Source organism: Manis pentadactyla, chromosome X (assembly GCF_030020395.1).
Source record: "Manis pentadactyla isolate mManPen7 chromosome X, mManPen7.hap1, whole genome shotgun sequence".
In the NCBI taxonomy this organism is placed as follows: domain Eukaryota; kingdom Metazoa; phylum Chordata; class Mammalia; order Pholidota; family Manidae; genus Manis; species Manis pentadactyla.
Genome location: NC_080038.1, coordinates 146,294,656 through 146,321,478, shown reverse-complemented (window position 1 = coordinate 146,321,478; position 26,823 = coordinate 146,294,656). Strand labels below are relative to the sequence as shown.

General features: G+C 49.1%; 2 protein-coding genes and 1 pseudogene across 6 annotated transcripts; 1 reads left to right on the top strand and 2 right to left on the bottom strand.

The window, feature by feature from the left end:
- Nucleotides 1-8,508: 8,508 nt before the first annotated feature.
- Nucleotides 8,509-19,352, bottom strand: TAFAZZIN (tafazzin, phospholipid-lysophospholipid transacylase). Of its 4 annotated transcripts, none has more exons than XM_057496068.1 (10): nucleotides 18,875-19,352; nucleotides 18,599-18,727; nucleotides 17,578-17,623; nucleotides 17,247-17,332; nucleotides 10,654-10,734; nucleotides 10,489-10,530; nucleotides 10,203-10,265; nucleotides 9,950-10,002; nucleotides 9,451-9,528; nucleotides 8,509-9,351 (listed from the first exon to the last, which is right to left on the bottom strand). In XM_057496068.1, the coding sequence occupies exons 1-10, from the start codon at nucleotides 18,981-18,983 to the stop codon at nucleotides 9,313-9,315; spliced, it is 726 nt and encodes a 241-aa protein (XP_057352051.1). In that variant the 5' UTR covers nucleotides 18,984-19,352; the 3' UTR covers nucleotides 8,509-9,312. The 4 variants fall into 4 exon arrangements, with proteins under 4 accessions (XP_057352051.1, XP_036743107.2, XP_057352052.1 ...); XM_036887212.2 differs by having other exon boundaries at nucleotides 8,509-9,338; nucleotides 18,875-19,351; XM_057496069.1 differs by having other exon boundaries at nucleotides 8,509-9,338; nucleotides 18,838-18,985.
- Nucleotides 10,802-15,324, bottom strand: LOC118913297 (ATP-dependent RNA helicase DDX3X-like; annotated as a pseudogene).
- A 642-nt stretch (nucleotides 19,353-19,994) lies between the features above and the next one.
- Nucleotides 19,995-26,352, top strand: DNASE1L1 (deoxyribonuclease 1 like 1). 2 transcript variants are annotated; one of them, XM_036887209.2, is made up of 9 exons: nucleotides 19,995-20,333; nucleotides 20,799-20,875; nucleotides 22,485-22,694; nucleotides 23,049-23,137; nucleotides 23,222-23,308; nucleotides 24,442-24,542; nucleotides 24,687-24,799; nucleotides 24,880-25,128; nucleotides 25,211-26,352. In XM_036887209.2, exons 3-9 carry the CDS (start codon nucleotides 22,566-22,568, stop codon nucleotides 25,352-25,354), a joined length of 912 nt encoding a protein of 303 aa, XP_036743104.1. In that variant the 5' UTR covers nucleotides 19,995-20,333; nucleotides 20,799-20,875; nucleotides 22,485-22,565; the 3' UTR covers nucleotides 25,355-26,352. The 2 variants fall into 2 exon arrangements, with proteins under 2 accessions (XP_036743104.1, XP_036743102.1); XM_036887207.2 differs by lacking the exon at nucleotides 19,995-20,333 and having other exon boundaries at nucleotides 20,661-20,875.
- The last annotated feature ends 471 nt before the right edge of the window (nucleotides 26,353-26,823 follow it).

Below are 26,823 nucleotides of genomic sequence, written 5' to 3'. Positions count from 1 at the left end.
TGTGTGTGTGTGTGTGTGACTGTGTCTTTTTTTGGTGCATTCAGACCATTTACATGTAGGGTGATTATCGACAGGTATGTACTTATTGCCGTTGCAGGCTTTAGATTCATGATTACCAAAGGCGCGTTTTTAAGGAATAGGGCCAGGATGTGTTCTGCGTTGGTGATTGGATCTTAAGTGATGGGCATCTTAGTGCGCCAGAACTTGCCTTCACTCTCATCTTTCTTTTCTTAGTAGGGCCTCTGGGGAACTGGGTGTAGAATCTCATTCTCTAGCTACTTCCTGCTGGAAGGGGGCGCAGATTCTGGGGTTGGAGAGGCCATTACTGTAGAGTGGGGGAAGGGTGGGCATCTTGAGATGATTCGTGATGTCATCATAGCTGGTTTCATTATTCATGAGAAGGCCTTGATAGCCCTGGAGGAGTAACAAATCGGAGGCCGGTGCTGGGCAGGAGATCGAGCGACCAGGGAGATGGAAGATGGGTTCGTGGAGGAGGATTGGGGAGTGAGGGCTCCCAAGGCAGCTCAAATTCCCAAGCAAGAGATTTTTTTTTTTTTCTGCTAATGGTTCTTTATTCAAGAGAGCACTTTAATGTGTTTTGGAAATACAAAAGTGAGTCTGTGAATAGTTTGGGAAGAGAGAATGTAGAGAGCCAAATTGCTCTGCATAAGCCAAGCAAGAGATTTTAATGGCTGAAAGAGAGAATGACTGTCTCTAGGTGGAGAGCAGTCCCCTTCCGGTCATTTTTTAAAAACCTTTCATTTTTAAGTCACCATAGACTCACGCATAGTTGCAGTCCTGATCGCCTTTGAAGCTTCTCTTCTTGCTGGCTCAGTTTTGTGATCCCATCTTTTCTTTACACATTTCTATTTCCCATGTTCTATCTGACCGCCAATTTTAGAAGTCCCCAAGGGTTTCAGCCTGTTCTTATTTCTGCCGACAGAGGCACAGTGCTTCATTTCCTTGTATACTTTAGTGAAGATTATGAGGTGTTTTTTTTTTATACTTGATTTATATGTGGATACCACATTTCTCTCTTTATTATTATTATTTTTCATAAAATGCTGAAGTGGTAGGTAGATACAAGATAAAGGTAGAAAACATAGTTTAGTGTTGTAAGAGAGCACATGTAGATGATCAGGTGTGTGCCTGTAGACTATGTGTTAATCCAAGCTAGACAAGGGCAATAAAACATCCATGTATGCAGAAGATTTCTCTCAGAACGGGGGGGTGAGGTTCTAAGCCTCACCTCTGTTGATCCCCAATTTCTCACCTGATGACCCCCCTGCGACTGTGCCTGTCTTAGGTTGTTCCTCCCTTGAGGAATCTTACCCGTCTCTGGCTAACCAGTCATCTTCCGGGGCCATACAGGGAAATGTAAAGTTGGTAAGTGAGAGAGAAGCCTTATTGTTTGAAATGGTTAGCTTTTTATTTCTTTGCATATTTATGCCCTGTAGCTTCTATGCCCAGCATTTGTCTTGAGGTATCTTTACCACTTGGAAGAATTATGATACACGGTAAATTTGATATGAGGCACGAATTCTATTTAAGGGTTGTAATTAGGAAGGAAGAAGAAAAGCTATAGAAGTAGCAGGCGGAAGAAAACATGGGAAGATTGATTATTTCTTTGACATATCTTCTTGTAGAGTGACTTCAGCATGTATAGGTTTTAAGCTACTACTTAAATTGCGCACACACATTAACATAATAGGAGTATAGTTACATAACCAAAGCATATCTGTAATTACCAGCCATCTCCAGTGAAACCAAGAAAACCAGTTAGGCACCCTAGGCATTTGTGAAAATTTATCTATGATATGATGGATATTGTCTAACTGAATTTGAATAGTTTGAGAAAAATCAGACAGATTAAAACAACACATTCCTGGGAACTGTTCACATCCCATGTGTTCTTTTAACAGTAGATAGTCTGTAGTTGTAAGATTTTGGAGCGCTACAATTTGCACTTCTCCTAATTCTTGGTTGAGTTCCAACAGTATAGATCCAGTCAAATTTGTTGTTTTACTGTATGCACAGGCCAGTTTAGATATCTCCTTCCTCATTCCCATGGCAGGTCCAGGAACTGGTGGGATGAGTGCATCTACAGCTGTAGCAGTGCGTGGATCTTTGTTGGGGTTTTTTGATGATCATCTTCTGGCATGAGTCTTCCAGAGAGTGCTGATGTTGGAAGTTCTCTTTCATATCATATCATAGTTCATTTTCGGGGTAGCCCAATTAGGCTTTGATCTTCTGTATAAACGCAAACAGACCCTTTGCCTACACTTTTATATGCCCTTTATACCCTTCTGTAGAACTCATTGGAGGTTACCACACAGGAACTGCCCTTTTTTATTTTTATTTTTTTTGTTTTTGGTATCACTAATCTACACTTACATGACAAATATTATGTTTACTAGGCTCTCCCCTATACCAGGTCTCCCCCATAAACCCCTTTACAGTCACTGTCCATCAGCATAGCAAAATGTTATAGAATCACTACTTGCCTTCTCTGTGTTGTATAGCCCTCCCTTTTCTCCTACCCCCCCATGCATGTTAATCTTAATACACCCCCACTTCTCCCCCCCATCCCTCCCCACCCACCCATCCTCCCGAGTCCCTTTCCCTTTGGTACCTGTTAGTCCATTCTTGAGTTCTGTGATTCTGCTGCTGTTTTGTTCCTTCAGTTTTTCCTTTGTTCTTATATTCCACAGATGAGTGAAATCATTTGGTATTTCTCTTTCTCCGCTTGGCTTGTTTCACTGAGCATAATACCCTCCAGCTCCATCCATGTTGCTGCAAATGATTGGATTTGCCCTTTTCTTATGGCTGAATAGTATTCCATTGTGTATATGTACCACATCTTCTTTATCCATTCATCTATCGATGCTACCAATTCTTGGCTATTGTAAATAGTGCTGCGATAAACATAGGGGTGCACTGATCTTTCTCATACTTGATTGCTGCATTCTTAGGGTAAATTCCTAGGAGTGCAATTCCTGGGTCAAATGGTAGATCTATTTTGAGCATTTTGATGTACCTCCATACTGCTTTCCACAATGGTTGAACTAACTTACATTCCCACCAGCAGTGTAGGAGGGTTCCCCTTTCTCCACAGCCTCGCCAACATTTGTTGTTGTTTGTCTTTTGGATGGCAGCCATCCTTACTGGTGTGAGGTGATACCTCATTGTAGTTTTAATTTGCATTTCTCTGATAATTAGCGATGTGGAGCATCTTTTCATGTGTCTGTTGGCCATCTGTATTTCTTTTTTGGAGAGCTGTCTGTTCAGTTCCTCTGCCCATTTTTTAATTGGGTTATTTGTTTTTTGTTTGTTGAGGCGTGTGAGCTCTTTATATATTCTGGACGTCAAGCCTTTATCGGATGTGTCATTTTCAAATATATTCTCCCATACTGTAGGGATCCTTTTTGTTCTGTTGATGGTGTCTTTTGCTGTACAGAAGCTTTTCAGCTTAATATAGTCCCACTTACTCATTTTTGCTGTTGTTTTCCTTGCCCGGGGAGATATGTTCAAGAAGAGGTCACTCATGTTTATGTCTAAGAGGTTTTTGCCTATGTTTTCTTCCAAGAGTTTAATGGTTTCATGACTTACATTCAGGTCTTTGATCCATTTTGAGTTTACTTTTGTATATGGGGTTAGACAATGGTCCAGTTTCATTCTCCTACATGTAGCTGTCCAGTTTTGCCAGCACCACCTGTTGAAGAGACTGTCATTTCGCCATTGTATGTCCATGGCTCCTTTATCAAATATTAGTTGACCATATATGTCTGGGTTAATGTCTGGATTCTCTAGTCTGTTCCATTGGTCTGTGGCTCTGCTCTTGTGCCAGTACCAAATTGTCTTGATTACTATGGCTTTATAGTAGAGCTTGAAGTTGGGGAGTGAGATCCCCCCTACTTTATTCTTCTTTCTCAGGATTGCTTTGGCTATTCGGGGTCTTTGGTGTTTCCATATGAATTTTTGAATTATTTGTTCCAGTTCATTGAAGAATGTTGCTGGTAGTTTCATGGGGATTGCATCAAATCTGTATATTGCTTTGGGCAGGATGGCCATTTTGATGATATTAATTCTTCCTAGCCACGAGCATGGGATGAGTTTCCATCTGTTAGTGTCCCCTTTAATTTCTCTTAAGAGTGACTTGTAGTTTTCAGAGTATAAGTCTTTCACTTCTTTGGTTAGGTTTATTCCTAGGTATCTTATTTTTTTTGATGCAATTGTGAATGGAGTTGTTTCCCTGATTTCTCTTTCTGTTGGTTCATTGTTAGTATATAGGAAAGCCACAGATTTCTCTGTGTTGATTTTGTATCCTGCAACTTTGCTGTATTCTGATATCAGTTCTAGTAGTTTTGGGGTGGAGTCTTTAGGGTTCTTTATGTACAGTATCATGTCATCTGCAAATAGTGACAGTTTAACTTCTTCTTTACCAATCTGGATTCCTTGTATTTCTTAGTTTTGACTGATTGCCATGGCTAGGACCTCCAGTAACTATGTTAAATAACAGTGGAGAGAGTGGGCATCCCTGTCTAGTTCCCGATCTCAGAGGAAATGCTTTCAGCTTCTCGCTGTTCAATATAATGTTGGCTGTGGGTTTATCATAGAGGGCCTTTACTATGTTGAGGTACTTGCCCTCTATTCCCATTTTGCTGAGAGTTTTTATCATGAATGGATGTTGAACTTTGTCAAATGCTTTTTCAGCATCTATGGAGATGATCATGTGGTTTTTGTCTTTCTTTTTGTTGATGTGGTGGATGATGTTGATGGACTTTCGAATGTTGTACCATCCTTGCATCCCTGGGATGAATCCCACTTGCTCATGGTGTATGATCCTTTTGATGTATTTTTGAATTCGGTTTGCTAATATTTTGCTGAGTATTTTTGCATCTACGTTCATCAGGGATATCGGTCTGTAGTTTTCTTTTTTGGTGGGGTCTTTGCCTGGTTTTGGTATTAGGGTGATGTTAGCTTCATAGAATGAGTTTGGGAGTATCCCCTCCTCCTCTATTTTTTGGAAAACTTTAAGGAGAATGGGTATTATGTCTTCCCTGTATGTCTGATAAAATTCCGAGGTAAATCCATCTGGCCCGGGGGTTTTGTTCTTTGGTAGTTTTTTGATTACCGCTTCAATTTTGTTGCTGGTAATTGGTCGGTTTAGATTTTCTGTTTCTTTCTGGGTCAGTCTTGGAAGGTTGTATTTTTCTAGGAAGTTGTCCATTTCTCCTAGGTTTCCCAGCTTGTTAGCATATAGGTTTTCATAGTATTCTCTAATAATTCTTTGTATTTCTGTGGGGTCTTTTGTGATTTTTCCTTTCTCATTTCTGATACTGTTGATTTGTGTTGACTCTCTTTTCTTCTTAATAAGTCTGGCTAGAGGTTTATCTATTTTGTTTATTTTCTCGAAGAACCAGCTCTTGGTTTCATTGATTTTTGCTATTGTTTTATTTTTCTCAATTTTATTTATTTCTTCTCTGATCTTTATAATGTCCTTTCTTCTGCTGACCTTAGGCCTCATCTGTTCTTCTTTTTCCAATTTCGATAATTGTGACATTAGACCATTCATTTGGGATTGCTCTTCCTTTTTTAAATATGCTTGGATTGCTATATACTTTCCTCTTAAGACTGCTTTTGCTGTGTCCCACAGAAGTTGGGGCTTAGTGTTGTTGTTGTCATTTGTTTCCATATATTGCTGGATCTCCATTTTGATTTGGTCATTGATCCATTGATTATTTAGGAGCGTGTTGTTAAGCCTCCATGTGTTTGTGAGCCTCTTTGCTTTCTTTGTACAGTTTATTTCTAGTTTTATGCCTTTGTGGTCTGAAAAGTTGGTTGGTAGGATTTCAATCTTTTGGAATTTTCTGAGGCTCTTTTTGTGGCCTAGTATGTGGTCTATTCTGGAGAATGTTCCATGTGCACTTGAGAAGAATGTATATCCTGTTGCTTTTGGATGTAGAGTTCTATAGATGTCTATTAGGTCCATCTGCTCTACTGTGTTGTTCAGTGCTTCCGTGTCCTTACTTATTTTCTGCCCAGTGGATCTATCCTTTGGGGTGAGTGGTGTGTTGAAGTCTCCTAGAATGAATGCATTGCAGTCTATATCCCCCTTTAGTTCTGTTAGTATTTGTTTCACATATGCTGGTGCTCCTGTGTTGGGTGCATATATATTTAGAATGGTTATATCCTCTTGTTTGACTGAGCTCTTTATCATTATGTAGTGTCCTTCTTTATCTCTTGTTACTTTCTTTGTTTTGAAGTCTATTTTGTCTGATATTAGTACCGCAACCCCTGCTTTCTTCTCACTGTTGTTTGCTTGAAATATGTTTTTCCATCCCTTGACTTTTAGTCTGTACATGTCTTTGGGTTTGAGGTGAGTTTCTTGTAAGCAGCAAGTCTTGTAAGCAGTAAGTCTTGCTTTTTTATCCATTCTATTACTCTGTGTCTTTTGATTGGTGCATTCAGCCCATTAACATTTAGGGTGACTATTGAAAGATATGTACTTATTGCCATTGCAGGCTTTAAATTCGTGGTTACCAAAGGTTCAAGGTTAGCCTCTTTAGTATCTTACTGCCTAACTTAGCTCACTTATTGAGCTGTTATATACACTGTCTGGAGATTCTTTTCTTCTCTCCCTTCTTGTTCCTCCTCCTCGATTCTTCATATGTTGGCTGTTTTGTGCTGTGCTCTTTCTAGGAGTGCTCCCATCTAGAGCAGTCCCTGTAAGATGTTCTGTAGAGGTGGTTTGTGGAAAGCAAATTCCCTCAGCTTTTGTTTGTCTGGAAATTGTTTAATCCCACCGTCATATTTGAATGATAGTTGTGCTGGATACAGTATCCTTGGTTCAAGGCCCTTCTGTTTCATTGTATTAAATATATCATGCCATTCTCTTCTGGCCTGTAGGGTTTCTGTTGAGAAATCTGATGTTAGCCTGATGGGTTTCCCTTTGTAGGAGACCTTTTTCTCTCTAGCTGCCTTTAACACTTTCCTTGTCCTTGATCTTTGCCATTTTAATTATTATGTGTCTTGGTGTTGTCCTTCTTGGATCCTTTCTGTTGGGGGTTCTGTGTATTTCCGTGGTCTGTTCGATTATTTCCTCCCCCAGTTTGGGGAAGTTTTCAGCAATTATTTCTTCTAAGATACTTTCCATCTCTTTTCCTCTCTCTTCTTCCTCTGGGACCCCTATAATACGGATATTGTTCCTTTTTGATTGGTCACACAGTTCTCTTAATATTGTTTCATTCCTGGAGATCCTTTTGTCTCTCTCTATGTCAGCTTCTATGCGTTCCTGTTCTCTGATTTCAATTCCATCAATGGCCTCTTGCATTCTATCCATTCTGCTTATAAACCCTTCTAGAGTTTGTTTCATTTCTGCGATCTCCTTTCTGGCATCTGTGATCTCCCTCCGGACTTCATCCCATATGTCTTGCGTATTTCCCTGCATCTCTGTCAGCATGTTTATGATTCTTATTTTGAATTGTCAGGAAGACTGGTTAGGTCTGTCTCCTTCTCTGGTGTTGTCTCTGTGATCTTTGTCGGCCTGTAGCTTTGCCTTTTCATGGTGATAGGAATAGTCTGCAGAACTGGGACGAGTGACGGCTGGAAGGACTTCCTTTCTTGTTGGTTTGTGGCCCTCCTCTCCTGGGAGAACAGCGACCTCTAGTGGCTTGTGCTGGGCAGCTGCGCCCAGACAGGGTTTCTGCTTCCTGCCCGGCTGCTATGGAGTTAATCTCCGCTGTTGCTGTGGGCGTGGCCTGGCTCGGGCAGCCCCTTCGCGCTGCGCTGGGTTCTCTCAGGTGCGGATGTGGTCTGGATATTGTTCTGTGTCCTCTGGTCTTTATTCTAGGAAGGGTTGTCTTTGTTATATTTTCATAGATATATGTGGTTTTGGGAGGAGATTTCCGCTGCTCTACTCACGCCGCCATCTTCCGCCCCTCGCTGTGATTTTGCTTTTTAAAAAATTCCAGCTATTTGCTTGGTGCAGGCCGCCGTCCAGCGAGTCCCAAGGTGTTTTTTTTTTATTGATCTTAATCTATGGACAACCTGGAGGCCTAAACTGAGCTCACTTTTCTCTAGAGGTTTGCTTTTGCCTCTGCCGGGAGTGCCACCACCCTGGATCCGTCTTTGTTCCCAGCCGGGTCCCAAGCTCAATCTAGCGATCTCTGCCCCACCTCCCATCACGGTAAGTGTTGCTCATGGTGGCTCACCAGGCCCTTCAGAAACCTTTCTCCTGGGAACTGGCCTGAGGAGGATCAAATTGCTGCTACCTTCCCCTACCTTGCTAGCTTTGAATTCTGAAGAAAGTCCATTAGCTTTGCTCTGCCTCCTCTGCGAGGTTGGTAGGGGATTACAGACGATGACTTAAGTCTGACATGACTGGTGCACGTTGAGAGTTTGATGGCTGTCTGCTCAAGTGTTCTTGATTTGCCCAGGACTCTAAACGCCCAGTCTCCCTGTCCAACAGGTCACCTCCCATCCCCACCTCTGCAGAGAGGCCAGAGGTAAACCGGAACAACACAGATACTTTATTGTTTACAAAACATTAAAATGTAGGCTCCAGGGTACTTGAGTGATGCTAGGGGGTGGGAAGGACAAGAGAAGTCAGTGAGCCCTGGCTACAGGCTGTTTGACTGGGCTCCACTTCTGGCAAATGGCTGCTCTTCTGCCTGCAGCCTGAGGCTGGGCCCTGCCCAAGAGTCCCACACCTGTGGGAAGCATGGGCAGAAGGAAGACGTGGCTAGTGGCCATCCCTGATCAGGGCGGGTGGTCGGAAGCCTGGGCCCACCCCTTCATGGGCCCCTCCCTGAACGTCTGTCCTGGCCACCCCACCTCCTTCAACTACTCTGCCTCCTGACCCCAGTCCTGGAGGGAACGCCTGGAAGCAAGCAGGAAGGAGGCTCCAGCCTAAATTTCTTGCTCCTTTCATGGCTAAGTGGAAGGAGTAGCTGAGAGCCTTCCTTCACGTGAAGAACGAGAGGAGCTGGAATGCTCACCATCTAGGGGAGGGTACCCGTTAAGGGTTATGAACAAATCTGTCTACAAAACCAGAGCTGAGCTCAAAGCACGAGTCCATCCCCCAGCCCCATCTCTGTGCCAGGCAAGAACCCAAGGATGGTGCTGAGAGCCCAGAAGTTGGGGCTTGGGTCCCAGGACAGCCTCTTTCCCGGGCCTCAGGGGCTGGCTGCCCTCTCCTGAAAGGAAGCAAGGACAGGATCTGGGTAGGGTGGTGCCTATCTCCGAGGCTGCAGGTGGCTGTGGAGGTGCTCAGCCTGGGTCTTCAGGCGCTGGGATTCCTCCTGAATGAAGTCAGTCAGGACTTTGCGCATCTCCACCTGAGGGGAAGCACTGGGGCTGGCGTGCAGCCGTGGGGAGCTGGGCCCAGGGGCCCTGGGAGAAGAGGGCACTTGTAGGAGGGGACAGCAGGAGGTGTGGGGCATGACTCACAGCTGGCTTGTTCTCTGCCCGGAGCTGCTCGAGCGTGGGCAGGGCACTGAAGGGCTTCCCAATCAGCACGGTGATTTTCTGTGGGGAGTGCAGCCAGAGGCAGGTTACACAAACGGGGAGTGCCCACAGTCCCAGCCCAACCACCCCAGGGAGCCAGAAGCCTGAGTCTTGCCGTTGACTTGTTGCATGCTCCCTCAGAGCCACTCTCTCTCTTTAAAACAAGGCATTCGGGCTCCATGGCATCAAGTGCCATTCCAGTCCTGGGGTCCATGCCCTTGATGTCCCATTCTGCCCCAACCCAAGGGCCCAGCCCTTCCTGATTTCCTTTGCTCTCCTTCTATCGGCCTTGTTGCCAGTTAGGCCCTCTCTCTGCTCCACTCAGTCCCCCAGCTGTGGCCTCAAGCTCAGCTCCTCCTGAGTCCGGCCTCAGTAGTGCTGGGCAGGGAACATGGGGTAGATGGCAGACAGACAGACACAAAGGTCAGCAGCCCCTACCCACCTGTCCAAAACGGGGGAAGTAGGGTGGGCTATTAGGAAGGACATGGTTCATTCCTGCAGCACAGTGGACAGAAGAGAAGACCGAGAAGCATGAGGCAGGGCGTGGAGCAGTGCAGCCTGAGCCCAGGTGGATCCCCTAACCCAGACATCCTCTCCCTGCCACCCAGTGGAACTCCCTGCCAACACCATCTAGAGAAACCCCTCTCCCCACCCCCATGCCCAGGCCACAGCCTTGGCCTGAGAGGGAGGCTCACCAACATGCCACAGCGGCAGAATGATGGGGTTGAGATGACACTCTGCAATCAGGCGTCCAATTCCTGCCCCACAGAGAGGCAGAAATGTTGGCATGAGCAGAGCTTACGTGCCAGCCTACAGCCAGGCCACCCCTGCCCTTCCCCCACTTAAAACCAGCTTCCTGGGCTGGTCCCTCTGCATGACAATCCCTCATCTCAGCACCAGTCTTCTTCCTGCTGCTACCAACACACCCATGTGCCCCCATCTGCCAGTCCAACCCAGCCAGAGAAGGCCAGCAGCCCCTACCCCATTTGAAGCGCAGGAACTCAGAACTCATGTTCACTTTCCCTGTTGAGAGGGGGAACACAGGAGAAGCTTGGGAGCTGCTGAGGGGAGGTGGAAGGGGGGACTAGTTCCACCCATATACTTGGTAGGGGTGGGGTGGGTTGTGACCCTGCCAGCCCCACTGACCTTCTGGGAAGATGTGCACCCAGTCTCCATGGTTGAGCTTCTCCAAAATGAAATCCATTCCCCTTTGGTAGACACCATCTCCTGCCAAGGAAAGGCCTCTCCCCATCAGTCCCCATTCCCCTGAGCCCCTCCTTCCCCCTCCCTGGGAATGAAGGGCAGATGAAGCAGCAGCTCAGGGACTTCCTCACCCCTCACTTCGCCATCCACAGGGACACCCTCTAATGACTGTCTCTCCTGGGCCTGTTCAGCCCTGGCTGCATTATGGCCCTTGACATCCTTAGTTGACTAACATCCTCTAAACCTCTAAGTGCCTGTCACTTACAAGGCCGCATCGTGGTTTGGAACTGTGACTGAAATCCTGAGCTGGCAGCTCCTCTACCACTCTAGGGCCCTGCCTGCTGGTCTCACCAGTTTCACCCGCTGAGCCACTTCAGCTGCCGCACACCCGCAGTCCACTCCCTCACAGCTGCCCAGACCAACGCATCACCCTCCCTGCCTTCCATCCCTAGCCAGGCTCTTGAACCCTTCTCTTTCTCCTTGGGATGCACTGCCCCTTGGGTGGGCTTTCCATATGTAGCCCCTGGCACAGAGGGAGCTGCTGGAGCAAAGCAGTACATTATTTCCAACCTCACTTGGGCCCCAGATTCTGGACAGCACCCTTTCTCGGGGTCTCACCTAGGCCTCCGCCTGAGCTCTGCCATCCCCCCGTTGCTGGCCCCTTCCTTTCAGGGTTCCCCCTGAAAACTTGACTCCCCCTTAGTGAGGCCTCTTGGGAAAAGGAGAACACATTATGGGACAGACAGGGCCATTGAGAGTTGGGAAAAACTCAAAACTTGATATGCTGAAAAAAGTGGATTCATGCTGCCCACCATGATAGTGGAGCCAGGTGGCCCTGTGATCAGCAGCAACACAGATGCCTTATGTTGCATGCTGGATTTCAACTTGGGGGTGATGTGGAGACAGTCTGTGATCACACACAGTAAGAATCTCATCAACCTTTATATAGTGGACAGAGACAGAGACAGAAGGGGGGAGGTCAAAGGAGTGGGGTCAAGTAAATACCCTCACCTTACCAAGTAGGGAATGGAGAGCCATCGCAAAGGATGGAGACAGACACTGGGACTATCTTGGCCCAATACACTAAGAAATGGATTTTTTTTTTCAGCCCAACTTCAGTAACTTCATTTGAACAATTGATATTTTGAGCATTAGTGAGCCAACAGGACATCAAAACAGTAAGTTGTCTTAAGTTAAAGTCACAATTAACAAATGATCCTTAGTCACAAAATTATAAATGCAGTTTGGGGTGGGAATAAGCAGGAGGGGGTTTAATCCAAACTACATCAATTAAATCTTTAAATCAATGTATTAATAGACTGTTGACTACTGTTTTCTTTTCTCTTTGAGCTCCCTTAAATTTTCAGGACAATCACAGTTGGTAATGTACTGAAGTTCTTAAAGCTACACAATAGTCTGGCGAAGTTGCATGTGGTTTCCATGAGGTTGTTTAAAAGGATGACTTTGTTGTAAAGCAGATTCAATTGCCCCACCAGTCGACCCCCTGGAAGCTGTAATTTCCTCCATATCCATCACTAGTGTAGAAGCCTCCATAACCACCTCCACCAAATCCTCTGCTGCTGCTGTGACCACCTCCACCACTGCAGCTGCTGGTTGCATGACAACTACTAAAGCCAGAACTGGTGGAACCACTACTTTGTCAATAGTCTTTGGCACCAAATCCTCCACTGAATCTACTCTTAGAACGTCCACGACTGCTAATGAGCCATGTTTCCCAACAAGAAGATCCGACAAATCCTTCGTGATATTTGTATTTCTTTCATTAAAGAATGAGACGGCAAGGCCAAGGTTTCCTACACGTCCTGTACGACCAATCTGATGTACATATTCTTCAATATCACTTGGCAAATCAAAATTGATTACGTTTCACATTTGAAATGTCTAATCCTCTTGCTGCCACGACTGTAGCCACTAGAATTGGGCTTTTTCCTGAGTGGAACTGGTGAAGGGGTTCCTCTCTATCCTTCTGTGATCGATCTCCATGAATACTGGTACAAGCATATCCTTCACGGTATAAGAAATCCTCGAGAGAATAGGCACCCATTTGGTCTCCGCAAACACTAAAGTCAGGGAATCCTTCCCTGCTGCATTTAAGAGGTCAAGCAAAAATGACCGTTTGTCTGACTATTCCACCCAAACTACTTTCTGCGTGATGTTTTCAGAGGTAGAGCCAACTCTGCCTACCGTCAGGAAGAGAAAATCATCCAAGAAATCACAAGCAAGAAACTATTCCCTTATGAAAGGTAGCACTGAGCATCATGGTGTGGCAAATACCCTTTAGTGGCATACTGCCTTGTTCAACTATACGACATATCTGGGGTTCAAATCCCATATCCAGCATCCTATCAGCTTCTTCCAATACTAAGTATTTGTAGAAGTCTACTAGACGCCCTGGAGTGGCAACTAACAAGTGACACCCACGTTCTAAATCTCGAATCTGCTGACCAATATCAGCACCACTATAAACCACACAAGGACGACCTCTAGACCAGTGTGAAAATTTTCTGGCTTCCTCATGAGCTGTACAGCCAATTCTCTTGTAGGAGCTAAAACCAAGGAAAGTGGGTATTGTTTACGGCATCCATACCTTCACAGCCTCCAAAGCCTCGCCTGGACCATCTCCATAAATCTGACTTAAGATGGGCAAGAGAAACGCTGCTGTTTTTCCAGAGCCTATTTGGGCACAAGCCTTCAAGTCTCTTTTTTCTTTAATAATGGGAATGGCATGCTTTTGCACTGGAGTTGGACGAGTGTAACAAGTAAGCTCAATGTTCCCCATGATAATTTCTCCCATCTCAGCATCACTGAAACTTTCAGTATGTGGAGTAAAGCGTCCTGGGACACTCAGCCGAGCAGCCAGAAATCCCAGGGAACTCCAGGCGCCCTAAACCCCTGGGCGGCAGCACAGCTCAGAGGCCCTTCACAGGGATAAACAGATTCCTGCCTGTTTCCCCTCCGTCGAGGCTCCGCCATATTGGAGCAGCAGAGTGAGGCCAGCCACGCCCAGAGCAACCACGGAGCTAAACTCCACAGAGGCTGGGCAAGAATCAGAGGCCCCGTCTGCGCACAGCTGCCCAGCACAAGCCGCTAGAGGTCGCTGTTCTCCCAGGAGAGGAAGGCCACAAACCAGGAAGAAGGGACGTTCTCCCAGCTGACACGCGCGCCAACTCTGCACAACTACCTCTATTGCCATGAAAAGGCAGAAGAATTTGATGCAGACCAAAATCAGAGAGTCAACTCCTGAGAAGGAGATAAACCTAACCAATCTTCCTGAAAAAGAATTCAAAATAAAGGTCATAACCATGCTGATGGAGCTGCAGAGAAATATGCAAGAGCTAAGGGATGACGCCCGGAAGGAGATTACAGAAGTGAAACTATCTCTGGAAGGATTTATAAGCAGAATGGATAAGATGCAAGAGGCCATTGATGGAATAGAAACCAGAGAACAGGAACGCATAGAGGCTGATAGAGAGATAAAAGGATCTCCAGGAATGAAACAATATTAAGAGAACTGTGTGACCAATTCAAAAGGAACAATATCCGCATTATAGGGGTACCAGAAGAAGAAGAGAGAAAAAGGGATAGAAAATGTATTTGAAGAAATAATGGCTGAAAACTTCCCCAAACTGGGGGAGGAAATAATCAATCAGACCAGGGAAGTACACAGAACTCCCAACAGAAGGGACCCAAGGAGGACAACACGAAGACACATAATAATTAAAATGGCAAAGATCAAGGACAAGGACAGAGTTTTAAAGGCAGCTAGAGAGAGGAAAAAGGTCACCTACAAAGGAAAACCCATCAGGCTATCATCAGACTTCTCAACAGAAACCTTACAGGCCAGAAGAGAATGACATGATATATTTAATGCAGTGAAACAGAAGGGCCTTGAACCAAGAATACTGTATCCAACACGATTATCATTTAAATATGAAGGAGGGATTAAACAATTCCCAGACAAGCAAAAGTTGAGGGAATTTGCCTCCCAAAAACCACCTCTACACGGTATTTTAGAGGGACTGCTCTAGATGGGAGCACTCCTAAGGCTAAATAGATGTCACCAGAGAAAATAAAGTCACAGAAAAGAAAGCAGACCAACCAAATATGATTAGCATGTATAATGTAGGGGGATGCATGGGGAGGGCTGTGGAACACAGAGAAGACAAGTAGTGATTCTACAACACCTTACTACACAGATGGACAGTGACTTTAATGGGGTTTGTGGGGGGGACTTGGTGAAGGGGGGACCCTAATAAACATAATGTTCTTTATGTAATTGTAGATTAATGATAACAAAATTAAAAAACTACTAGTATGCTTTTGGAACAACACTTCATAATGTTTACCTTTTGCAAATGCTATCTCTACTCACTCGTATAGCTTGTGCAAGATCACTTTGCCACTTCTTGCCCTCTCACAAGGCCTATCTGTGCTTCAGGGAAAAGGACTTTTTTGGAACACAGAACCAAAGATACTTCACCTGCTTTAACACCTGTTGTTAGATCTTTGCTGCACATGAAACGTGTTTGATAAATAGCTTGTCCCTGCCTGCTTTCTTTCATTAAAGGAGCTTAGGATTAATATTTTGCTTTCTTTTTTAAATTGTGCAATAGAACTTAGATACAGGTCAAAGAAGGAACAGAACAGGAAGTGGACATGGAAGGCCTCTGTCTGAGGCTGCAGAAGGGAGGAGCTGAGATTTGGGGATGGGGGCACACGAGCAGGGAGTGATAAACAATACCATGGTCACTAGCCTCAACATTGTGGCCTCTGCTTATGTTTCAGAGAAATTAAGTAGCTGCCCAAAGCAGCAAAAAGAGAGCATTCTGGAAAGGCAGCTGTGTCCAGGGAGCAGGTCTGCGGATCCGGAGGGGTAGGCACTGCAGCCTCTCATTAAAAGCGCTCCTTTACTCTTCAGTGACTTTACTGGGTGTTACTGTTTTACTTTGACCAGCCAGAAATAAGAAACTCTCCCTTGACTTCTAACACACTTTGGTTACTTCCTCCTCTGCCGCCTTCTTCACACAGAACCTGTGAAAAGAGGTTCTCCTGCAGGGTGGAGGGTCTCCACTCCTGCTTCTCCACCCCCTGCAGCTCCTGCCACTGTCACTCCACAGAAATGGCTTCTCTGGGGTCACTGGAGGCTCCCACAGTGCCAAGGGGCCCTACTTTTCCTTCCCCTCTGGCCATTGCTTCCTGCTCCCCTGTACTCTGAGGTACCATCCTGAGCCCCTGCTCTCTCCCTGTTCTCCTCCTCTGCAATCTTGCCTCTACGTTTGCGATTTCATTTTTGATTTGAGTCCCCAGTATCTTTATTCCTGAACATTCTTTTGAGTTCTGGAACAGCACATCCCACTGCCTCTCGGCTGCTCCCTTTCTTGGGTGAGAGGCTCCCCAGATGAAGCATGTGCAACTTGGGACTCCCTGCCCTTCCCAACCCCCACGCTGATTTCCCCTCATCCCGTCCTCCCAGTGACTCGTGCCACCAGATGTCACCTAGAATCATCTTTGAGTTCTCTTTTCCTTGCCCCATCTCCCACACCCAATCGACCAAGAGTCCTGTCAACTCTACCTCCAGAGCACATCCCAAAGCTGTCCCCTTCGCCGGCTCTCAACAGTGATGAGCAGAGGCTCAGCTACTAATCCTCTGATGCCAGAATTACTGCAAGAACCCCTAACCAGATTCCCTACCTCCTCCTGGCCCAGCTCCAGTCCACCAGCCTTGTTGCAGCCATGGTGCTCTCTGAGCCACTGATGAAAGCACATCACTACCGCAATGAGAGAACAGAGTCCCGGCTGCTTAACACAGTTATTCCAGAACCTTTATATTCAACAGCCAACCTACATTTTCTACCTTTACCATTTACCTCTCCAGTTCCTGGCATGTGCTTCCTGTCTAGAACACCCTTCATTTCATACTCTGCCTGGGAAAATTGTACTTCCCCAGAGGAAAGAGCAACCTGTATTTGGATCCTGGCTTTGCCATCTCTTACCCCTTGACCTTCGAGCAATGGCTTAATCTCTCCAAGCCCTTTTATATGGAGACCGGGGGTCAAAATGGCCCCTACCCCCCATCAACACACAATCCTATTTATTCGCCCAAACCCTGCAGACTCCGCTATATACCACCACCCTCACAGACCAATGACACCACACTGCCATCACTTAGTCTCTTAGCAGTGCCCTCCAGAGAAGGGGCTGTAGGTAATGCCTCCTTGACTGCTATAGGTCTGCACAAGCCTCAGGCCGTCGTGGAGAACTGAGTGCTCTCCAAGAAGCCATTGCTCCTCCCACAGCCACTGCCACCTCTGCTGTCACACAGTGGAGCTGGGCCTTGTGCTACTGGGGCTCCCCTTGTCCCCAGGTTGCCTGTCCCAGCTGGGTCCCTCCACTGCCAGTACTGCCAAGCCAGAGGCATTGGGCCCAGCCCCCTGCCCCAAGGGAGGGCAAAGAAGCCCCCAGAGACACCTTCCTACACCCACTGGCCCAGCAGCCCTTCCCGGGGAGCAGCTCACCTCGGCACACGGGCACACACTTGCCCAAGCTGAAGAAGTGTGAATGTAGCTCCTTGGTGAAGCAGATGTCTGCAGCTGCAGGGGTCCTGGAGTGGGAACAGGCACAGTCACCCCTGCCTCCCTTGTACCCTGCCTCCCCACCCTCCCCTGAGCATGATGCCTGCCATCATCAGCAATGGAGAACGGAGGCACAGGAGGGCCTGGGGGCCCCACCCCATGCCCTGCCTGGACTGCCGGACGCCACCTCCTGGGCAGAGCAGGAGGAGGGCAAATCTGGGCAGAGACGGGTGAAGCCTGCCAGGCCCAGTGCGAGGGGCCCATTTCTCCTCACCAACGCATCAACTTCAGGTTCCAGATGTGGCGGAGTTTCAGGATCCCTAGAGAAGGAGAGGAAAGTTTCATGTGTCAATTTACCTTGTCCCTAGGGAACACCTTTTCCTGCCACCCCATTTCAGGGAATGAGGGACAAGGGTAGCAGTGCCACCATTTCCCTACTGTCCAAAGAAGCATCTTCCAGGTGCTCAGGCTGGACCCCGAAGTTCTCCCTGGTTCCTTCCTCTCTCTGACCCCCTACAGCTTATTAGTCGCCACATGTGCTCTGCCTACCTCCCCTGATACTGCCTATCCTCCCACACCTCTCCCTCCATTGTCATTGCTACCACCCTAGGCCAGGCTACTGGATGGCTCTAAAACCTCCTTCCTGGCTTCCAGGGATCCACCTACGCTACCCTACTCTTGCCCAGTGGTGAGCTCTGGAAGTCTCCAGCTTGATCAGGTGGCACCCCATGAACTCCAGGATAGTCTAACCTGGAACCTGTGGTGGAAGCCCTGGGTATCTCTCTATCCAGCCATCCAGGTTATTGGAGCCAAGCCACTCCCTGTACAGTCAGCAAAGCAGGAACTTCTAGATGGGGAACTAGGCTCCCCAATGAAGCTGGTTGAAGGGTACAGACCCAGCCGGAAGCAGAGCTGGTACCAGGATACAGGTCTTCCAGCCCCTAACCCAGAGCTTCCTTGATATGGTCCTTTAATTTGTTCCCAACACTCTGGAACCTTCAATGGCTTAGAGAAAGGAAGGTCTTACAGGCTTGATGCATCAGAGTAACGAAGCTGTCAGACCTTGCCCTGGGCCGTTTCCTCACTTCCTCATTCCCTCCAAATTTCTGAGACCCTCTCCAAATCAGGTTCCCTGAGAGGATGCTGAAGGGACCACAACTCAGATGTTCACCCCTGGGGCAGGACACTCCAGAACAGGAGCCCCAGGGCTATGTGAAGAGCCCAGTGAAAAGTGAGTTTGTTTTGCTTTGGTTTGGCTCCCTCCCTCCCTGTGCCCAGCACACTGGCGCCAGTACCCCAGAGATGAGGGTCATCCATGCAGGACTGGTGATTAGAGACGGTGATGAGGGGGGTGGCTGGGCCTCGGTTCTCAATGAGCTCGTACAGCACCTCTTTGTTGTGGACGGTGAGGTGGTTCATGTACTCTGGGGCCGAGAGGGAATATGGGGTTCTTGGCCTCCTTCGCGTCGAGGCCCAGGGCTCCCCCCCCCAGCACCCCCAAGCCCCAACCCCAACTCTGGCCGGGCGTGGAGACCCGGGGTCGGCCCTGCCTCGGCTTCGGGCTCACTCACTGGTCCAGAAGCAGCTGTAGGTGCCCACAAGACCCATGACGACGCTGCTGGCCAGGGTCCAGGTGAGCGGCGGCACGGCGGGGAACGGCCATTTCACGTGTAGGGGCATCCTCCCGCTCCACCCGAGCTCCTCCCACCACCCCCAGGGGCCCAGCGGCGCCCCCCCTACCAGGGGGCAGCCTCTGGGGCCTCTCTAGGTCTGTGTCCTCAAGGGCTGGAGAGCCAGGTCCCTGAAAGGCCCGCGCTACAGACGCGTGCCGCTGTTCAGCGCGACACGGGACTCGACCAGGGTCACCTCGCGGGTCAGTCCAGAGCCTATGGCGGCCCCGAGTTCGTGCCACAGACCAGCCGCCAATGGGGGTCAGGAGCCGGCGGTCGCTATGAAGAGCGACAGGGGGCTGACGGTGTCAGCCGCGGCAACTCGCGCGCCTGCCGGAAGGCTAGCCCGTGACGGTGCCTGGCTGCCCGGGCGCCTGTCGCAAAACGAGCTCGGGCCGCTTGACGGCAGCGAGGGCGGGCCCGCGGGCAGCGTGGCCCCGCCCCTGTCCCCCCAAGCCCCGGTGTAGTCTGGGTTCCAGGCGCCCGGGCGGAGTGGGTCTGTTTTGTCACCAGAGAAGTCTCCGTAGGTAACTTGGGCTGTGGAGCATGATTACCTGACACCACTCAAGGTCGGCGACGGCGGAGCACTTTAACTTTAGTTTTTTTTCCCCTTTTTTTTTTTGAGGTAAAATTCATATGACAGATTTAATCGTTTTATAGTATATCATAGCATCGTATACTACATGTTTTGTGCACGAATATGACATACGTAATGTTAAGCCACATATATTACATTGTGATTTTACATAATTACCTGCACGTAGTTTTACATAACTACAACATCACTACATGTATATAACTTGTAATGTGTGATAGGCAACATATAATATGTAACTATATGACATATAATAGGCATTATGTGTAATATATGTATTGTAGAATTTTATGTCATTTAGTACATTCACAATGTTGTAAACCATCTCCCACTGGTTCTAAAACATGCTCATCACCCCAAAAGAAAGCCCAGTACCCGTTCAGCGGTCTATTTTTATTTTTTAAAGCATAACCTTTAAACCTTAAACCTTCTGCTGATCACCACCCCCAATCCATTAGCACCCAGATCCTGCAAACAGCGACACAGCCCTGATGACCGCTCTACAACGGGCCAACGAGGACACACAGCCCGCCCACAGACCCCGCCCAGTCCTCCAGTTGTCCCAACAGTGCAGGAGCGCTTAAGGCACGGGGCACTGAGTTGCCATCTCTCAGAGACTGAGTTCCTCGGTTTGCCACCACCATGGCCAGTACCTACACCGGCTGTCGGTCACTTTGGGTCTCCAGAGTTCTCAGGAGTGTGCGGACACATTGGACCTGGCCCGAGGACATGGAGAGAAGGCTCTTGTCCTCGAGTGTGCCCAAGGTCATAGCGGACTCCCCTCTGTTGGGCATGCGCTCCAGTTCTTTGGTCTTCCCTACCAGGTGCTGCCTGGAGGCAGCCCGGGGCGGGGGCCTGGGAGAGCATTTTGGTGCCAGTTCCTCCCCGCCGCGCCCTTGGCACAGGAACCACTCATTAGGGCGCTGCTGCCGCTTAATGGCTCTCTGTAACTCACAAGTCTGTTATCTGCCCGCAGATCCGGGCTTCTGCCAGCGCCCGGTCCCTCGCGGCCTCTGGGAAGGCGGGGCCTGGTGGGAAGCTGGGAGGGCAGGTCGGCCGTTCCCAGGCCAGGCACCCGTCCTCCCTATTCGGGCGTGGGTGGAGCTGGGCTGGGCCTGCCCTCCCCTCCTCCCCTCCCCCACCCCCTGCCAAGGGTGGAGCGGCTAGTTGTAGGCAGGGTGGGTCGGAAGACAGACTTTTCCTCTTTTCTCCCCTCCGGTCTCCGCCCAGGCACCGGCTGCGATTCCGTGAGGTACTACAATCAGCTCACAGCCCACGGGTGCTTGGAGACAAGCTGTTCTGTGCAGGTAACCAGAGCCCTCTGGACGGAGGGAGGGAGGAAGTTGACTCCGGCCTGGGGAGGCGGATGAGAGGGGAAGGGAAGCTCAGGGCTGGGGCCAAGGCCTGGTGTTGGGAGCCCAGTCTGGTCTTCGGGCTGGGGCCCAGAATCGTCACTCTCTGGTTCTTGCCCTAGGTCCTCAGGGAGGCGCAGAGCCGCCAAGCCTGCCCTTGCCAGCCCAGGGCTGCCCAAATGCCTTCATATATCCCAGAATAGGCTTCAGGGCAGGGGACCCAAACTGGTATGAGGGACAGAGCAGGTGGCCAGGAAGAAATAGGCAATGAGCCCAGCCTGGAGGGTGAAGGAGGTGCTCAGAGGCGCAATGACAGAGACAAAGACAGGGAGAGCAGCGAAGACAGGATGACAAAGACAGAGACAGGAAGTGAGCCCAAGGGGAAGGGTGACAAAGTGCCAGAGAAAAACAGGCAGACGGAAATAGGGGGACTTATGTCACTCAATGAGAACGACATGGACTGGGAGTGGAGTGAGGGAGCAAGCTAGAAAGACAGGGCAAAGTCTGGGCAAGCCCGCGACAGAGATAACCAGAGCGCCGCTCAGGGTGAGGGGGACTTCAGTGGTAAGATGAACAAGAAAGGCTTGCCAGTGGTAGCAGGGTGTGGGCAAATGGCCCTGTCACGCTGTGCAGTGGGGTGACTTGGAGTATCTGAGATCATTTTAAATGCATATGCCATTGAACTGAGCAGTTCTGCTGGGAGTTTGTCTTACAGGTAACATCTCACAAATAGGGAGAGAGATGTGCCAAGATGGTCTTCCTAGTTGCTAATGGCGGTGACAGGGTAGAAGTGACCCGGTGCAATGCTGGTAGGCTTGTAAGATGGCAAAGCCACCATGAGTGGTGGTTCCTCAAACAATTCCACATAGCATTACCATGTGATCCAACAATTCCACTTCTGGATAGATACCCAAGAGAACTGAAAGCAGGAACTTGAAGAGATTTTGCACATCCATGTTCATGGCATCATGATTTGCAATCACCAAAATGTGCAAGCAACCTTAGCAGATGCATAGATAAACAAAATGTGGTTTATCTGTACAGTGGAGTGTTGCTCATCCTTATAAAGGAAGAAAATCTTGATACACTTGACAACATGGATGAACCTTGAGGATATTATGTTCAGTGAAACCAGCTAGTCACAAATGAATACATACTGTATGGTTCTACTTCTGTGAGGTGAGGGATGTGCAGCAGTCAGACTCATAAAGACAGAAAGTCGGACGGGGGGCTGGGGTAAGGGGGTGCGGAGTTGGTGTCTAATGGGACATTTTTCAGTTTGGGGAGATGAACAAGTATGGAGATGGAAGGTGAGGATGCTGCATAGCAGTGTGAATGCACTTAATGTCGCTGATTCAGACACTTTAAAATGGTTCAGGTGGTCTATTTCTATCCTAAGTGTATTTTACCACAATTGAAGAGAATGAGGTCAAGGCATATGTGCTGATGTCAGAAGGTGTCCACTAGGAGAAAGGCAGTAAGTCTGAGGTGCTGGCAGCTCTGGTGGTGTGGGCAGCAGGAGGGTGCTGTTTTCTCTCTCTCCCATATTACCATGTCTTTCTAGAGCCAGAGCTGAGCCCAGCTGGGACTGTGCCCTGGGGCAACCCGGATTCCTCTGGAGGGTCCTAGCAACCCATACCCAGCCATGCACTGCCCAGCGGTGTTCCTCCTCCTGGCCAGCGGGGCTGAGGCCTTTCGCATCTGTGCCTTCAATGCCCAGCGGCTGACACTTGCCAAGGTGGCTAGGGAGCATGTGATGGACACCTTAGTTCAGGTAGGTTCATCACTGCAGGGAAGCTGAGCCCCTAAGAACTGTGACTCAGGCCCCAGCCCTGCCTGACCAGGGCCATGTCCCAGAGAAGAGGTGACATCAAGAGACGTGTGTGGAGATGTGGAGCACATAACTTTCCCATTGTCGGCCTCAGTCTCCTCCTCTGAAAAATGGGTGCGGTGTGGGTGGGGATGGCACTCAGTCTTCTCCCAGGTCCTTTCTAGTCCCACTGCTTTCTGAGAGCCACAGCCAGCACACCATGACACTGTTGGCCACACCAGTGCCAGTTCCCCAGGGACACCCCCCCCCTTCGAGCAGCTGGCACTGGGTGGGGCTGGCCTTCCTGGTGTCCCGCAGATCCTGGCTCGTTGTGACATCATGGTGCTGCAAGAGGTGGTAGACTCTTCTGGCAATGCCATCCCCCTCCTGCTCCGAGAACTCAATAGGTGAGGAGGAGTCTGGGGGTCTAATTTGCACCCCCACCACCAGAGCCTCAGGGCCCCTGACCCTGCATTCCCCTTTCCTGGCAGATTTGATGGCTCTGGGCCCTACAGCTTCCTGAGCAGCCTCCCGCTGGGGCGCAGCACATACATGGAGAAGTATGTGTATGTGTACCGGTAAGCACAGCGGGTGGCCAAGGCAGACTTGGTGCTTGGCCCGGTGTGAAAGGGCTCATTAGTTCCAAGGGCTATAGGCCCCTTCCTCCTGGGGCAGCTGTCATCTTCTCATTACACCTCTCCTCAACAGTGTTATTCTGGGATCTTCCTCTCCTCTCCCCTCGGCAGCCTTGGTGCTCACACAGCCCTAAAGCATGAGGCCTTCCTTCTCCATACACAGATGAGGGGCCTCTCTGCTTCTGTCCTGCTGAAACTATTGGGGCTCAGGGAAAGGCTGCCTCCCTCTTCGGGAATGGCTGGCTGCAACTTCTGGGAAGAAGCTCAACTGGGGCCCATTGTGGGCCTTGGGCAGACCCAGTTTCTAAAAACATCTCTTAAGTCCTTGGGCAGACAGCCTGGGAGAAGCCCTTTAGGGTCAGGATTGGGAAGGCAAGGGGGGCTGTCAGAGAAGGAGACTTGCGTCTCTGTATAGATGAAATTACATAATATCTAGAATTCATGCAAAAATAACAGGGAACAAACACATCCACACTGGAATGCTCGTGGTAGCATCACTCATAACAGCCCCAAACTGGAAACAGCCCAGGTGTCAATCAGCAAATGATTGGATAAACCGAAGTGCTGTCAACATATACTAGAATATTATTCCACCATAGGAACGAATGAAGCTGTGACCCTTGCCACAGTGTGGATTAGCCTTGAAAACCTATGCTAAGGGAAAGAGGCCAGAGAAGATCACATACTATTTGATTCGTCGAAACGAAATGTGCAAAATAGACGAATCTAGAGACCGAAAACATCATGGGCTGAAGGGGAGTGGAGTGAGGAGTGACTGCTAATGGGGATGAGGTTTCTTTCTGGGGTGATAAGAATGTTCTAAAATTGTAGTGATGGCTGCACAACCTGACTATACTAACCACCACTGAATGGCACAATTTAAAGAGGTGATCTTCATGGCTTGTGAATTGTATCTCAAAAAAAAAAGGTTCTAGAAAAAAAGCCTGAAAAGCTGTGCCCACATGATGCAGGGCTGAGGGCAGAGGCCCCTCCCTGAGCACCAGCTCTTATGTTGGCATTTGCAAACCAAAATCAGGGACATGAGAAGCACTGCTTCCTATCCATTGGTCTCCCAGGTCACACAAGACGCAGGTCCTGGATTCCTACGTGTACAATGACAAGGATGACCTCTTTGCCCGGGAGCCCTTTGTGGCCCAGTTCACTTTCCCCAGCAAGGGTAGGAGAAGGGTGGCTCTGCTATGTGGGAGCGGGAAGGAAGCAGGGTCTGGCTGGCTCTGCCAGGGGCTTGGTCACCCGGAGAGGAAGGCTGGGCGGACGAGGGCCAGGAGTGGGTGGACCCTTCATCCTTGGGCCCTTGTAGTCCTTCCCAGCCTGGTGTTGGTCCCACTGCACACCACTCCAAAGGCCGTAGAGAAGGAGCTGAACGCCCTGTACGATGTGTTTCTGGATGTTTCTGAGCACTGGCAGAGCAAGGTAGGGCTGGGCAGATTACATGGGTGGGATGGGGACCAGATGTCTGGATGGCCAGGCCCAGTCACTGCCCCCCTCTCCAGGATGTGATCCTGCTCGGAGACTTCAATGCTGACTGTGTTTCGCTGACCAAAAAGCGCCTAGACAAGCTGGCGCTGCGGACTCAGGCAGGCTTCCTTTGGGCAATTCCCGACGGGGAGGACACCACTGTGCGGGCCAGCACCCACTGCACCTATGATCGCATAGTGCTGCACGGGGAGCGCTGCCAGAGCCTGCTGCTTGCCTCGGCCACCTTCGACTTCCCTAGGAGGTTCCAGCTCACAGAGGAGGAGGTAAAGAGCTGAGGCAGAAATGGGGTTGCAGCAAAGTCCTTTAGCCCCAACACTGACACTTTGTTCCACTGCTCACCCCCAGGCCCTCAACATCAGTGACCACTACCCTGTGGAGGTGGAGCTGAGCTGGTCAGTTCGCAGGACTGAGCCCCTCAGCCTGGCCACACTGTTACTGTTGTCAATGCTGCTGCCACTCCTGCCGCCCAGCCTGGGCCTGGTGGTGTGAACCAGCCTGCTGCCTGCTGCCTGCAGATGGGATGAATATGCTGCCTTCAGACCTCAAACCCTGGCCTCCCTGTCCATCCTGCCCTGGGGCCAAAGTGACTCCTGAGGGCTTTCAACTGCAGCCCTCCATCTGTGTGGCCTTGATCCATCGGACTGAATCCCTCCTCTGCCTTTGCTTTGCTTTGGCTTGTTTTTTGGTTGGGCCTGTGGGTGGCATTAGAATGTAGAAGAGGAAGACCTCCCTGAGGCTGGACCTGTCTGTACCACTCTTGCCCCAGGTAGTGTCAGGAATGAGGCCTAAGCAGGCTCGAGGGACAGGGGAGGGATGTTTGGGAGGTTATCTTGACTAAACTCTTGCGGGGCTCAGAAAAGGAAAGTGCAACAGATCAAAGTATTTTACTATATGACTCAAAAGGAAGCTTACATCCACACTGACAACAAAAAGCTAGGCTGGAGGGTTATCACATATGTGTAGCAGATATGCCAAAGGACCATCTTTATTATGCACAGGATTCATATGAATTAAAATATTAAGACACCAGTAGATACAAGGATGGAGATGAGTTTACACACATAGTAGCTCAGTGAACAAAAGGAAACGTTTAAGCTCATTGTAATCCAATGAATGAAAATAGCTGCCAACAGCCCTTATGCCTTCAGTCAAGCCCATGTTCACAACCACTGGGCAGCCCCTACCCCTCTGGCCCTGCAGCTGTTGGTCCCCATAGGCCTGTGTGTAGGGCCAGCCACAAGAGGCTGGCTACCAAGGCTGGAAGTGCACACAACACTTATCTTGTAACTGTAGCACCTTTTGTTTGAATACATAGTTTGGTCTTGCAGGGAAAGGGGCTACATGGTATCAAGGGACCCTTCCTTGCCCAGCTCCTCTTGAAGACAACAGAGCTCAATAAAAAGTATCTAGTGGGATGTCAGGGCAAATTAGTCATACTTTAAAACCATCTTTGAGGTTAAAAATAAAGGTAATTTTGAATTTTACAAGTGTTCTCAATGTAAGATTACAGAAAGTCAGATGCCTCTCAGGGGCCACAGGGACTAAGTGCTGCACGCAGCCCAACCCAGGGAGCAGCCTGGGTCTCTGACCACAGTGCAGAACAGAGCAGGGGTCTCAGACCAGTGTTTGGCTCTGCAACCAGATCTCTTCAGGGCCCTCTTCCAGGCAGAGCTGCAGGCCATCCCACTTAGTGGACCTCTCTGGCCATTTTTTTTTTGCTGCTTCCTGCGGATATTGCAGAGTCCTAATGCTGTGCTTGCAGAATAGCCCTAGCACAGTCTGGGTACTGGACAGTCAGCCCTTCAGCATCCTCAGAGCAGGGCTGCACAATTTGCTCAAGGATCTCTTGTGACTGCCAAGCTCCATGGGCCATTTCAGCTGTGGGAGGTCAGACTTGACATCAGCCAATGGTGGTCAGGGCCCCAGGAATGAACCCTGAACAGGGGAGAGGTACCTAG

Bases quoted from the DNA above. Each gene is read 5' to 3' on its own strand.
- DNASE1L1 (XM_036887209.2), top strand. From the start codon at position 22,566: ATGCACTGCCCAGCGGTGTTCCTCCTCCTGGCCAGCGGGGCTGAGGCC. The intron at 24,800-24,879 runs GTAGGGCTGGGC...CCCCCTCTCCAG, and splicing joins CTGAGCACTGGCAGAGCAAG to GATGTGATCCTGCTCGGAGA. The intron at 25,129-25,210 runs GTAAAGAGCTGA...GCTCACCCCCAG, and splicing joins TCCAGCTCACAGAGGAGGAG to GCCCTCAACATCAGTGACCA.
- TAFAZZIN (XM_036887212.2), bottom strand. From the start codon at position 18,983: ATGCCCCTACACGTGAAATGGCCGTTCCCCGCCGTGCCGCCGCTCACC. The intron at 17,624-18,598 runs GTACTGGCGCCA...CTCCTTCTCTAG, and splicing joins GGATGACCCTCATCTCTGGG to GGATCCTGAAACTCCGCCAC. The intron at 10,266-10,488 runs GTAGGGGCTGCT...TCTGTGGGGCAG, and splicing joins GTTCCTGCGCTTCAAATGGG to GAATTGGACGCCTGATTGCA.